The sequence below is a fragment of the Pan troglodytes genome, chromosome X (genome assembly GCF_028858775.2).
Source record: "Pan troglodytes isolate AG18354 chromosome X, NHGRI_mPanTro3-v2.0_pri, whole genome shotgun sequence".
Classification (NCBI taxonomy): domain Eukaryota; kingdom Metazoa; phylum Chordata; class Mammalia; order Primates; family Hominidae; genus Pan; species Pan troglodytes.
In genome coordinates, this window is record NC_072421.2 from 151,876,411 (window position 1) to 151,888,737 (window position 12,327).

Genomic DNA, 12,327 nt, shown 5'->3' on the forward strand with positions numbered 1-12,327 from the left:
CTACCACCCCTGGGGGCCTCCTCCAAGGAGCAGGTGGTTAGATGTCCTCTTGTGCCCGCACACACGGCAGGGTGGAGGAGGATGAACCGGAACCCAGCCCATGCTTCTGCCCCCACCCTGGCACCCCAAGGTTTCCTCTCAGGCAACAAGGAGCACACAAAGTGAGCCCCTGTACACAGGTGGCTGGGATGTGTTCATCTTCCACGGGGAGGCCAGTGCTGGGGACGAGGACAAAGGCCTACGCCCAGTCCCAGCTCTGACACTGCCTTGCTGAGTCACCCATCAGCCCTAACGCTTCCTGGACGAGACAAGCAGATAGGGTGCCCCAGAGAGGAGCTGTGTCACTAAGGGCCAGGACACCCCATCTCTGGGTCACACTTGGCCACGGCTTCATTTTTGGCTTCAGTTTGTTTACTGAACAGAAGGGAGAGGGGCCCTGTGAGACAGAGGACACTGACTCAGGTCGGTGAGTGGCCCTCACTGTATAGAGTCCATGGCTGGGGACCAAGTGGCACTGAGACTCGCCCAAAGTCACATCACAGAGCTGGGGTGCCTTGCTGACTCCCTGGCCCCAATCTGCTTTTCCATTTGTCGAACGCACACTGGCACACTGGCTGCAGCAGCTGCGGGGGTCGGGGGGTTCCAGGGCTGGCTGTCACTTGGCCTCCTGCAGAGGTAAGCTGAGGGCTATGTTGGACCCGCCAGAAGTCAGGTGACAGCTGCTTTCCCTTTCAGGATCGGGAGGGAGTCACCTGAGGGTATATTCTCAGTGGGCTAAACATGACACGCGAGAGCCCAGCTCTCCAAGCGGCCCCTTCCTCCTTCTCACACCAAGGCACTTTCAGAAGCCGCTGGATTCCGACTGGGGCTGTGCCACTTCATCGCCGGTGCCTCTGCTGTGCCGGCTCTCCTCTTCTGAGGGTGTGGAAGCAAACCCAGGTCAAGCTGTGAGGAGTGCCTAGCACCTGGCCAGAGCCAGGTACATGCCAGCTACGATGATGATGAGCCCAACCGCAACAGGAGAACACACTTAGTGCGACATGCAGCGGTAGCCTGGCGTTGGGCACCTCCCCATGCTCCGAGAATTCTATTTGGAGAAGCCCTTCTCCATTGTCTCAGTCACTTCAGGGTGCAGGAAGCGGCTGGCCAACCGTTCGATGTCGTCCAGCGTCAGGCGACTCAGGGACCTCTCGTAATCCTGGAGAGAGAAGGGCAGGAAGATTCAGGGGCTGCCAGTGCGGGGGGGCCATACACTGCAACAGAGGTAGGGGCTGGGAGCAACTGGGCCTGAAGAGGATGCCCAGGGTTACCCTTCTCACCCTCTGTAGCTGTTCCAGGACCCTGCTGGCATCTGCCGCACTGAAGTGGCGGGCCAAGACTTTGGAGATCAGCTGCCAGACCTGCGGGGGTGGGGAGTCGGCCAGCCTCTGGGCCTCGCCTTCTTCTAGTAGCACCTTCTCCAGGGGTTTGACCACTAGGTTGAGCTTGGAGTTGGGCCCGATGCTATAATCCGAGAGTCGTTTCCCATCTGCCAAAGACAGATCGATGGGTTCCTCCTCCTCCACCGCCGTGGGGGTGGCCCGGGACGCGAGGCCGCCTCGGGCGGCGGGAGCGGAGCGCTGCGGCATCCGGCTGTGAGGCATGCGGCCGCCTCCCTTGGGGTCATGTGGCGCTTGGCGCCCGCACCCCGACCCGACACACGGCTGCTGGCCTCGGCCCGCGCACCCCGGTCCCGCTTCCTGCGGGGCTCCCCGGGCGTCTCCTCTCCCTGGGTACCTGCCAGGGCCTTGCCCTTGAACAGCAGCCGCTGCTGGCGCACTGGGACGTTCAGCTTCTCGGAGACCAGCTGCTTCAGCGTGGACACCAGCTCGTCCTCTGGCACCTGGCCGCGCGGAGGGTGGGAGGCAAGGGTTGAGCCCGCGGCCCCCATACGGCGAAGCCCACGCGTCCGCTCCCGAGGGCAGTTCTCCCGGCTCCCAGCCCTCGGCCCGGCCGCCCCGTGCCCGCCCTCGGCCCTGCCGGTCCCCCTGCCAGGAGCGGGCGAGAGAGCGCGCCGGACCCGGCGGCCCGGCCCGGGGACCCTACCTGCAGGCTGCACTCGCGGCCCTGCAGCGCCTTCACCGTCAGCTGCATGGCGGTCGCGACGGCGTCCACTCGGGCCGGCGCGCACCCCAACCACCCCCCGCCGCGCGCCGCCGCCCCGGGCGCGCGCTGGAACCGCCCGCCGCCGCCGGAAGCAGCGAGAGGGGCGCGCCCGCCGCCCGCGCTTCCCGGCCCCGCCCTCCTGCCCCGTCCACGCCCCGGCCCCGCCCCCCGGCCCAATTGCGCCCCGGGAGGAGTCCCCCCGGGGTCCCGCCTAGCACGCGCGCATCGACCGCCCTGGCCGGCGGACCCCTCCCAAAGCAACGACGCGGGGGAGTTGGGAGCAGGAACCAGTCGGGCCAGGTTGGCGTCATCTGGGAGCTGGGACATGGAGAAGGGAGGGCCAGAAGGTACGCTCGCCCCCGCGGACTGCCTGGACCACCCCACGCGCCAGGACTGCTGGCGGCGCCTGGCCCTGCATACCCACAGACGGCCCGCCCCCGCCCCCTGTCTGGTGGCTTTCTACCTCCTCCTTTCTGGTCTGGCTGCGAAACGCTCCACTGAGCTTGAGAGGGGGCAGGGGGGCTACGCCTCTGCCCTCATCCTCCCACCTCTCCCAGAGTGGGGACACCCCCGGGGAGGGCTGATAGGGAAAGCCTATGCAGGGGTCACCGTGTCACCCAAGCTGGCCCTCCACCCTGGTCCACACTTACCCAGCACACTCTTTCTACCCCCACGCCCAGGCCCCAAAGGGCAAAGAGTAGAAGGGACCCAAGCTTGCTTCTCTCTTTTATTGAAATATATTTTCTGGGCAGCGCCCACCTACCTAACTCAGCATGGCCTCTTTGGCACTGAAAGCTGGAGAATAAAAAATCAGTAAAAAAAATAAGCCTGGATTTTTCTGAGTGCATAGTGCGTGAGAACTTTGGTGGAGTATGGGGGCTGGGGCTCATGAAAGCTTGACCCAGAGGCCTCAGGGAACTGGGAACAGGCTGCTGTAGATGAAGTGGCCGATGACCAAGGCCAGCATCTCGGAGGTGCCGCTCAGCGCCACAATGAAGGGGGCCTGGGAGGCATAGTCAGCTTGAAGGCGGCGGAGGGATAGCTGCAGCATGGCCAAGGCCAGCAGGCTGTTCTGCACCCCTACCTCAATGCTGACCGTCCGCCGCTGGGCCACTGGCAGCTTCAGACACGTGGCTAGGCAGTAGCCCACCAACAGGCCAACCAGGGGCACCGTGATACCCACCAGTACGATGGGTAGCCGGATGCCTGCCAGGATGAAGACCCCCATGCGATAGGCCAGGAAGAGGCCGCCCAGGAGGAGCACAAAGCTGAAGGGCTTGATGACCTGCAGCAGCAGCTGGGAGAACTTGGGGAGCTTGGACTTGATCAGCACGCCCACGGCTATGGGGATGGCGATGAACAGCAGGGTCCCCAGGATCTTGGAGATGGGCACGTGGAGTGTCTCATGGATGCTGAGCAGGCGGCTGTAGATGGCCGAAGACAGAGGCAAGAAGCCAGTGGCAGCCACCGTAGAGATGAAAGTCATGGAGATGGCCAGGGTGACGTCCCCTCCAAGAAGGAGGCTGAAGAGGTAGCTCCCCCCGCCGCCAGGCGACGAGCAGGTGATGATGAGGCCCAGAGCCAGGACCTTGGGCAGCATGAAGACCTTGGCCATGAGGAAAGCGTACAAGGGCATGACCAGAAACTGGCCCAGGAGGCCCAGCAGCATGGGCTGGGGGCTCTGCATGAGCCCCTTCAGAACCTGGAGTTCCACTTTGCACCCAAACGAACACTTGTTGACAAAGATAAGAGGCAGGAGCAGGTAGAGGATTGGGTTTTCCGAGAAGTGGGCCAGGTCGGCGCTGAGGGTGGCAGGGGTGTCTTCAGCAGGTGAGACCTTGATGCAGAAGTCTCTCCGCTCCTCAATCAGTGTGGGTGGGGCCTCATGGGCGTCCACGAGCTGGATGTGGAGTGGGGCCAGCCCAGCCAGGCCTGAGTGGATGCTCACCACAAAGCCACCCCCGCCTCCCCAGGTTATAGCACTCACGTTCTTGATGGTCAGCACCTCTGTGTCCAGGGAGGTGACCCTGAGCATGGGGCCAGGCGCCGTCCTGTTGGCCTGGCCTGGGTACTGGCTGGAGATCACGATGATGCCCTCACTCTCCTCAGGAAACTCAAACTCCATCACAGAGCCATCTCCAATGCTCAAGTAGCGGCCCCCAGTCGGTGGCACGGTGTGACCCCCAGCAGTGCTGAGGCTGGTGCTGGCTGTCCCTCGGGCCCCCCACGGCAGGCTGATGAGCAGCAGGGCAGCCCTGAGCATGCTTAAGGGACCTGTGCCACCACCCTCGCCCCCCAGACCAGGCCACTGCTGAGAGCTGCCCTTGTCCTGCATTAACACCATGGCTCTTCCTGGAGGACGGATGGCGTGCCCAGGCCCTCTGCGGCTTAGGAGAACATCCCCACTGGTGCTGTTGGGTTGTCCTGAGAAGGGTTCATGGGTGGGTCCCAGTCCTGTGCTGTCTTCCTTGATGGCAGGGCTCTCCCTGAGGAGGTAAGGGACACAGAGAGGCAGCTGGTGAGGGTGTGCAGTCAAGAACCCAGGAGCATGGGGATCTGGAAGCCCACTGCTAAGAGTAAAACTCAGCAGGGACCCTTGCCCCACACTCAGGAAGGGAGAGGCAATGCCTAGTGATGGCCCTTGAGTGCCATTCAGCTGTGGCTCCCTGGCCCGCTCTACCTGCCCCTACAGTGACTCGATGAAGGTCCTGCTGGGAAGCAGGTCCTCCCTCCCCAGGGAAGTTGCCAGAAGGGGCAGCAGGAGTGGATCAGACAGAGCCACATGTCTACTGGGGGGGTTTCTCCTCCTTTTGTCAGAGCTCCCACTGGGCTGAGACTTTGAGCTCCCAGAGCCACTGCGTTACATCTGAGAGGCTGTGCTCAGAGTGCAGGGCTCCTTCCCATGCCCACATGCGCCCCTACCAGAGCCTCAAACTCAGTGGAATTATGAGCGTTTCTAGCGGCCAGCAACACCCCCTTCCACTTCTCAATCTGGGCAGCGACCACCGTAGTGTCACGTCACCTCCTAGAACTGGGGCAACCAGGATGGAGACACAACAGCTTTACATCACCCCTGTCAGTTGCCTCATGCACTGTTGTGTCCCAGTCCTAGAAGAGGCTGCCTCTATAGATCCTATCCGTCTTTGGCATTGGCCTCCCGTCATCTGAGACTGGGGTGAGGCTGAAGTAGGGAGCAGAGGTTAGGTTAAGCCAAAGGTTCATCCCGGCGAGCCTCCCCTATCCCTAGCTTAGGATGACATGGCCTCTGCTGGCTTGAAGTTCGGGTCACTTACCCTGGAGGCCTTGGTCCAGCCATGTGTCTTACCTCTGAAGAGGGAGGCAGGAAAACCAGTGGGGTGGGAGAGGCAAAGTACAGGAGCTAAGATGAAGGCACCAGGACTGAAGCCACCGGGGTGATACAAACCAGTTCAGAAGGGAAAGGCTAGGGGCCATCCACCCCATGCCCCATCCCTCCAGTAGGGCTGGCGGCTCTGAGTCACTCCAAGAAGGGTTTGGCCCAGATCCCACACCATTTCTGCTTGAGGGGCCGACAGAGTTTGAGCAGATGCACCCACAAGGCAGGGGAGGGAGTCCCGGCCCTTCCAAAACGGCCAAGTGTTCGGGGTAACTGGCAGTGCTAACAGGGGCTCCTCCCTACCTGGGAGTCCGGAAGTTGTCGGACGGGTGGCTAGCAGAGCTCGGGCGCGAACCTGGGAGGGAGGAAAGGAAGGGCACGCCGCCGTCCCACAGCCGGCGACCCGCTCGGGCCGTCTCGGAGTCTCGGGGGGCCCCTTACGCCATTCCTGGGCCCCGCGGCCCCGCCAGGCCTCGCAAACGCGCGGCGGCGGCGGCGGCCCTTCCCTGCCAGGCCCGGCCGGGCGCCCGAGTGGGCGATCGCGGAGCAGGGTCGGGGCCAGAGGCCGCCTCCCTTCCGGAGGCTCTCACCTGCCACAGCCACCGCGCAGCTTAGCTGCAGCGTCTGCCTGGCCGGCAGACGCCCGCGAGCTCGGCCTGTCAGGGCCCCGCCCCACCGAAGCCCCTCCCTTCCCCGCCCCGCGCGTCAGGGCCCCGCCCCCCCCCCTCAGCGTCCGGCTCAACTCCGGCTGCTCGCCGGGCTCCGACCGGTTGTGACGTCTCTGGGAGTGACGCGCCGGCGCGGGCGCGGTGCGGGTGAGCTGGTCGGCCCTTGGCGCTGCCTGGACCAATCGCTTGGCAGCGCATCTGAACCTGTTATGATCGCTGGGGCGACCCGCTCTGGGAGGGAGCCCCAGGCATTCCCGATTACGCTGCGACCTCTAAAGGCAATGGGACAGAGGGTTAGACGTTAGCAGGGCTGGGACGCCCGTGGGCTGCTGCTAGGGCTGGGAGCCCGGGGTTAGGGTTTTGGCCACGTTGCCGCTCAAGGTGCCCAGCCCTGGGGCCCCAGGGTTGAGTTTGACCGACCTGGACGCCAGGCTCTGTGCGGAGTTCCTCCTTTCGTTCAAGTATTGACCGAGCGCCTATTTCTATTTTATGTATTTATTTTCTGAGACTGAGTCTTGCTCTGTCACCCAGCCCGGAGTGCAGTGGCGCGATCTCGGCTCACTGCAACCTCCGCCTCCCTGCAACCTCCGCCTCCCGGGTTCAAGCCATTCTCCTCTCTAAGCCTCCCGCGTAGCTAAGATTACAGGCGCCCGCCCCCGCGCCCGGCTAATTTTTGTATTTTTAGTAGAGACGGGGTTTCACCATGTTGGCCAGGTTGGTCTCGAACTCCTGACCTCGTGAGCCACCCGCCTCGGCCTCGCAAAGTTCTGGGATTACAGGCGTGAGCCACTGCGCCCGGCGTACGCCAATTTCTATACTGTGGAACATTAAGTGGACTTGTCTGCTTTTCCAAACTTTGGCGCCACTAGCAAGGTGCAGAGGCTTTGTGGTAAAGGAAGAGAAAGAAGGCAGAAAGTTGGGGAAAAATATGATGGGAATGTGTAGAAAGAAGGTCGGAAGGCAGTACAGAAGACAGTACAGAGTGGGGGGGGATCATATGTTCCCAAAGCTTATTGGTGCAACTGGAATCAATCTGCACACTTCAACCTCTTGTCAAGACTGTGATGGAGTCGGAGGTATTTGCCCCGGGTAGGTGCACAAGACGCATGGTTGCAGATGTGGAAACAGAACAGAACAAAACCATCCACGTCTCTAATGTTTCAAATGAATGATATACATTTGTTTTTATTATTTATTTATTTATTTTTGAGACAGGGTCTCGCTCTGTCGCCTAGGCTGGAGTGCAGTGGCACAAGCTCGGCTGACTGCAACCTCCGCCTCCCGGATTCAAGCGATTCTCCTGCCTCAGCCTCCTGAGTAGCTGGGATTACAGGCGTGCGCCACTACCACCCGGCTAATTTTTATATTTTTTAGTAGAGACAGGGTTTGCCATGTTGGCCAGGCTGGTCTCAAATTCGTGACCTCAAACGATCCACCCGCCTCAGCCTCCCTAAGTGCTGGGATTACAGGTGTGAGCCACCGTGCCCAGCCAAATAATATACTTTTAATAAATTTATTGACATTTAAATTTATTTTAAAACTTTATTTATTTATTTAGAGACAGGGTCTCGCTCTGTTACCCAGGCTGGAATGCAGTAGTGCCATCATAATCACTGCAGCCTCGAACCCCTGGGCTCAAGCGATCTTCCCACCTCAGTATCCCAAGTAGCTGGGACTACAGGAGCATGCCACCATGCCCAGCTTAAAAAGTTTTTTTGGCCGGGTGCGGTGGCTAATGCCTGTAATCCCAGCACTTTGGGAGGCCGAGGCAGGCGGATCACGAGGTCAGGAGATTGAGACCATCCTGGCTAACACGGTGAGACCCCATCTCTACTAAAAATACAAACAAATTAGCCGGGCGTGGTGGTGGGTGTCTGTAGTCCCAGCTATCTGGGAGGCTGAGGCAGGACAATCTCTTGAACCCCGGGTGGGGGGAGGTTGCAGTGAGCCGAGATCGCGCCACTCTCCTCCAGCCTGGGCAACAGAGTGAGACTCCCATCTCAAAAAAAAAAAAATTGATTTTTGTGTGTGTTTTACAAAGTTCAAGTTAGTATGTGTGCATAATATGAGCAAATATACATATGCTGAGGGTTGCTCCAAGGGTTTGATGTGTGGATGATCAAAAACATTTGCAGCCATAGCTCTCAGCCATTGTTTAGCCTCCAGGGATCACTAAGGCAGAAGCGATTTGTGTGTTTGTACTTGGTGTTCTGGAAAGGTTGTTCTGTCCCTTTCAAATGGGGTTGAAGGGTCCTGATGGAAGTAGACAGTATTTAGACTAGGACAGGTGAAAGGGCTGGACTAGGCACATGCTGGGGCTGAAGATTGCAATTTGGAAAACGGCAGTAAGGGTAGGGATTGTCTGAGGATGGGGTAAAATTGGCCAGAGGGAGAAAGGAGTCAGCTGGAAAAGCCAAAGAAGGAAAACCAAAACGTTGTGTCCTTCTTGAAGGAAAAGGGAATTTTTGTATTCCACTTGCCTGTGCTGTTGGGCCTGCCTGACGCTGTCAGTAAAATTCACCTGGAACTAGCCACTTGGCAGCCACCAATTCTTGTTTTTGCCAGGTGTCAATGAGAGCAAATGCAGTCAGAAGACTGCTGTCTGTTATTGTCAATCACTTCAGCCTTCCCTGAAAAGCCCAAGTGGGCAGGTGGGATATCTGACATGAAGAATTTGGTGGCTTTGTCTGCAGGAAAAGGGAATAGCAAAATTAAAGGCAAGACAATGTTCCTAGTTGGTTTAGGGAATCAGTAATTTACCCTAGGGTGCGGGTGGCTCACGCCTGTTATCTCAGCACTTTGGGAGACCGAGGCGGGTGGATCACTTGAGCTCAGGAGTTCAAGACCAGCCTGGGCAACATGGCAAAACCCCGTCTCTACAAAAAATACAAAAATTAGCCTGGCATGGTGGCATGTACCTGTACTCCCAGCTACTCGGAAGGCTGATGTGGGAGGGTCGCTTGAACCCCGGGAGATGGAGGCTGCAGTGAGCTGAGATGGCACCACTGCACTCCAGCCTGGGCAACAAAGTGAGACCTTGACTCAAAATAATAATAATAATAATAATAGTAATAATAATAATAATTTACCCTAGAAGAGAAGGAGGAAGAGGTGAGGTTATCTAGTGCCCAAAGAGAAGTCATCTGGACCGAAAAAACAGATGGAACAAATGATAGCAACAGCTGAAACAACATCAACACATTTCAGATGGGAGGCCTGCCAGGTATTATGTAATAAGGTCACAGTGGTGACCCTGAGAGGCATGCCTACCTCTGCTCTTGAGGCAGGGACCTCTAGAAACAGGATTTTTTTTTTTTTTTTTTTGAGACAGAGTCTCACTCTATTGCCCGGGCTGGAATGCAGTGGCACAGTCTTGGCTCACTGCAACCTCTGCCTCCCGGGTTCAAGTGATTCTCCTACCTCAGCCTCCCAAGTAGCTGGGATTACAGGTATGTACCACCACACCCAGCTAATTTTTGTATTTTTAGTAGAGGTGGGGTTTCACCATGTTGGCCAGGCTGGTCTCAAACTCCTGACCTCAGGTGATCCACCCACCTCGGCCTCCCAAAGTGCTGGGATTACAGGCATAAGCCACCGTGCCTGGCCCAGAAACAGTATTTGATAAATAAAGAGGCCAGGTGAGGTGGCTCATACCTGTAATCCCAGCATTTTGGGAGGCTGAGGAGGGAAGATTGCTTGAGCCCAGGAGTTTGAGACCAGCCCGGGCATCATGGGAAGACCCTATTTCTACATAAACAGATTTTTAAAAAAATTTAAAAAGGCATGGAAGGCATATGCTAGTGTAAGTATGAGGTACATTGAGTATCCACAGGGAAGTGTAATGACACCTGTCACTTTTGCCTGCCCAGCATCAGGTTGCAGCACCTTAGTTTTCTTTGGGGGAACCATCCCTCCTCCACTCTCAGTACACATGGTTTGCATGTGGATGACCCCAACGCTGGGCCCTGGAGTGGGCACATAACCAGGTATAACCAGCCAGCCACTCAGAGTGGGCAGACATCATGCCATAATCCAGTCTGGACCAGTGAGGGTTAGTCCCCAGGAACTTGTACTGAAGTATTGGGAATGCCATCCTAAGTCACAGAGAGGGAGACTAAAAGAAAATGGTATTTATTTGGAATGGGTACTGCAATGGGAATGTGTGTGCCATAGTAAACTGTGTATATTCAGGGAGGCGAAGGGAGAAAAAGGGTTTTGTTGTTGTTTTTTAAGGTAGGGTCTCACTCTGTTGCCCAGGGTGGAGTGCAGTGGTGTGATACTGGCTAACTGCAGCCTTCACCTCCTGGACTCAGGTGACCCTTCCACTTCAGCCCCCTCGAGTAGCTGGGACTACAGGCATGTGCCACCATGCCTGGCTAATTTTTTTTGCATTTTTTGTAGAGATGGGGTTTAACCATGTTGCCTTACACTGGTCCCAAACTCCTGGGCTTAAGCAATTCTCCTGTCTCGGCCTTCCAAAGTGCTGGGATTACAAACATGAGCCATTGCAGCAGGCTGACAAAGGTGTTTTTTGTTTGTTTGTTTGTTTGTTTGTTTTTGAGATGGAGTTTGGCTCTTGTTGCCCAGGCTGGAGTGCAATGGCGTGATCTCAGCTCACTGCAACCTCCGCCTCCTGGATTCAAGCGATTCTCCTGCCTCAGCCTCCTGAGTAGCTGGGATTACAGGCGCCCGCCACCACGCCCGGCTGATTTTGTATTTTTAGTAGAGACGGGGTTTCACTATGTTGGTCAGACTGGTCTTGAACTCCCGACCTCAGGTGATCCGCCTTCCTCAGCCTCCCAAAGTGCTGGGATTACAGGTGTGAACCACCGTGCCCGGCTGAGAAAAGTTTTTAAAGAAAAAATTAGAATTACATAATTGTTTTCAGGTAATTATTCTTGGCTACAAGGATTAATAACAAAGGTGGCATCAGTCCAAATTTTGACAGGCAGTTGCTGGGTAGATGTGTTCACAGAAGTATTTTCTGTGTGTAAGGTGATGAGACTGCAAAAACTATATCACTATGGTGATGATAGCCGTTGTACAGGGTTATAGTTTTTGCAGTCTCATGATGGGTTTTGCTATCAGGCATCACACATGAGAACCTTCCCTTCATGGCCTTCCCCAGCTCCGGTTTTCAGGTTTTTTTTTTTTTTTTTTTTTAAGGTGGGGTCTTGCTATGTGACCCTGGCTGGAAGTGCAGTGGCTTTTCACGGAGCGATCCTACTACTGATCAGCATGGGAGTTTTTATTTGCTCTGTTTCTGAGCTGGGCTGGTTCACTCTTCCTTAGGAAACCTGGTGGTCTCCTGCTCCCAGGAGATTACCATATTGATGCTGAGTTTAGTGAAGACACCAGATCAGAATAGCATACCACAGCCCAGAAATCCTGGGCTCAAGTGGTCCTCCTGCCTCAGCCTCCCCAGTAGCTAGGAATACAGGTGTGTACTACCATGCCTGGCTAATTTTTAAAAATTTTTCGTAGAGACAGGGTCTCCCTATGTTGCTCAGGCTCATCTTGAACTCCTAGGCTCAAGGGATCCTCCCATGACAGCCTCCCAAAGTGCTAGACTACAGGGGTGAGCCACCGCACCTGGCCTAGCATGGAAGTTTTAACCTGCTCCATTTCCAGCCTGGGCTGGTTCATTCCTCCCTAGACAACCTAGTGGTCCTCCATTCCCAGGATACTGATGCTGAGCTTTTTGTGGACACCTGATCGGCCTGGCATACTACAGCCCAGAACTCCTGGGCTCAAGCAATTCTCCTGCTGCAGCCTCCTGAGTAGCTAGGACTACAGGCATGTGCCACCACACCTGGCAGGGTTTTTTTTGTTTTTGTTTTTGTTTTTTTTTAATGAGACAGAGTCTCACTTTGTCACCCAGGCTGGAGTGCAGTGGTGCGATCTTGGCTCACTGCAACCTCCGTCTCCCAGGTTCCAGCAATTCTCCCACCTCAACCTCCTGAGTAGCTGGGACTACAGGCCTGCATCACCATGCCTGGCTAATTTTTGTATTTTTACTAGAGACAGGGTTTTACCATGTTGGCCAGGATGGTCTCAAACTCCTGACCTCAAGTGATCCACCCACCTCAGCCTCCCAAAGTGCTGGGATTACAGGCGTGAGCCACTGCACCTGTTTTGTTTTTAATACAAGTGACTCCA

The 12,327-nt window shown here is 56.7% G+C and overlaps 2 protein-coding genes across 7 annotated transcripts; both read right to left on the minus strand.

Annotated features, from left to right (window-relative positions):
- Positions 1 to 628: 628 nt before the first annotated feature.
- On the minus strand, positions 629 to 2,219 carry UBL4A (ubiquitin like 4A). The gene is given in 4 exon segments (NM_001242421.2): positions 629 to 1,198; positions 1,320 to 1,528; positions 1,777 to 1,882; positions 2,086 to 2,219. Coding segments are annotated over 4 exon segments (474 nt in total). The 5' UTR covers positions 2,134 to 2,219; the 3' UTR covers positions 629 to 1,087.
- A 640-nt stretch (positions 2,220 to 2,859) lies between these two features.
- On the minus strand, positions 2,860 to 6,184 carry SLC10A3 (solute carrier family 10 member 3). Of its 6 annotated transcripts, none has more exons than XM_016944591.3 (4): positions 6,091 to 6,156; positions 5,804 to 5,855; positions 4,133 to 4,631; positions 2,860 to 4,045 (listed from the first exon to the last, which is right to left on the minus strand). In XM_016944591.3, exons 3-4 carry the CDS (start codon positions 4,487 to 4,489, stop codon positions 3,056 to 3,058), a joined length of 1,347 nt encoding a protein of 448 aa, XP_016800080.1. In that variant the 5' UTR covers positions 4,490 to 4,631; positions 5,804 to 5,855; positions 6,091 to 6,156; the 3' UTR covers positions 2,860 to 3,055. The 6 variants fall into 6 exon arrangements, with proteins under 6 accessions (XP_016800080.1, XP_016800078.1, XP_016800079.1 ...); XM_016944589.3 differs by having other exon boundaries at positions 5,439 to 5,855; positions 6,091 to 6,136; XM_016944590.3 differs by having other exon boundaries at positions 2,860 to 4,631; positions 6,091 to 6,184.
- Positions 6,185 to 12,327: the final 6,143 nt, after the last annotated feature.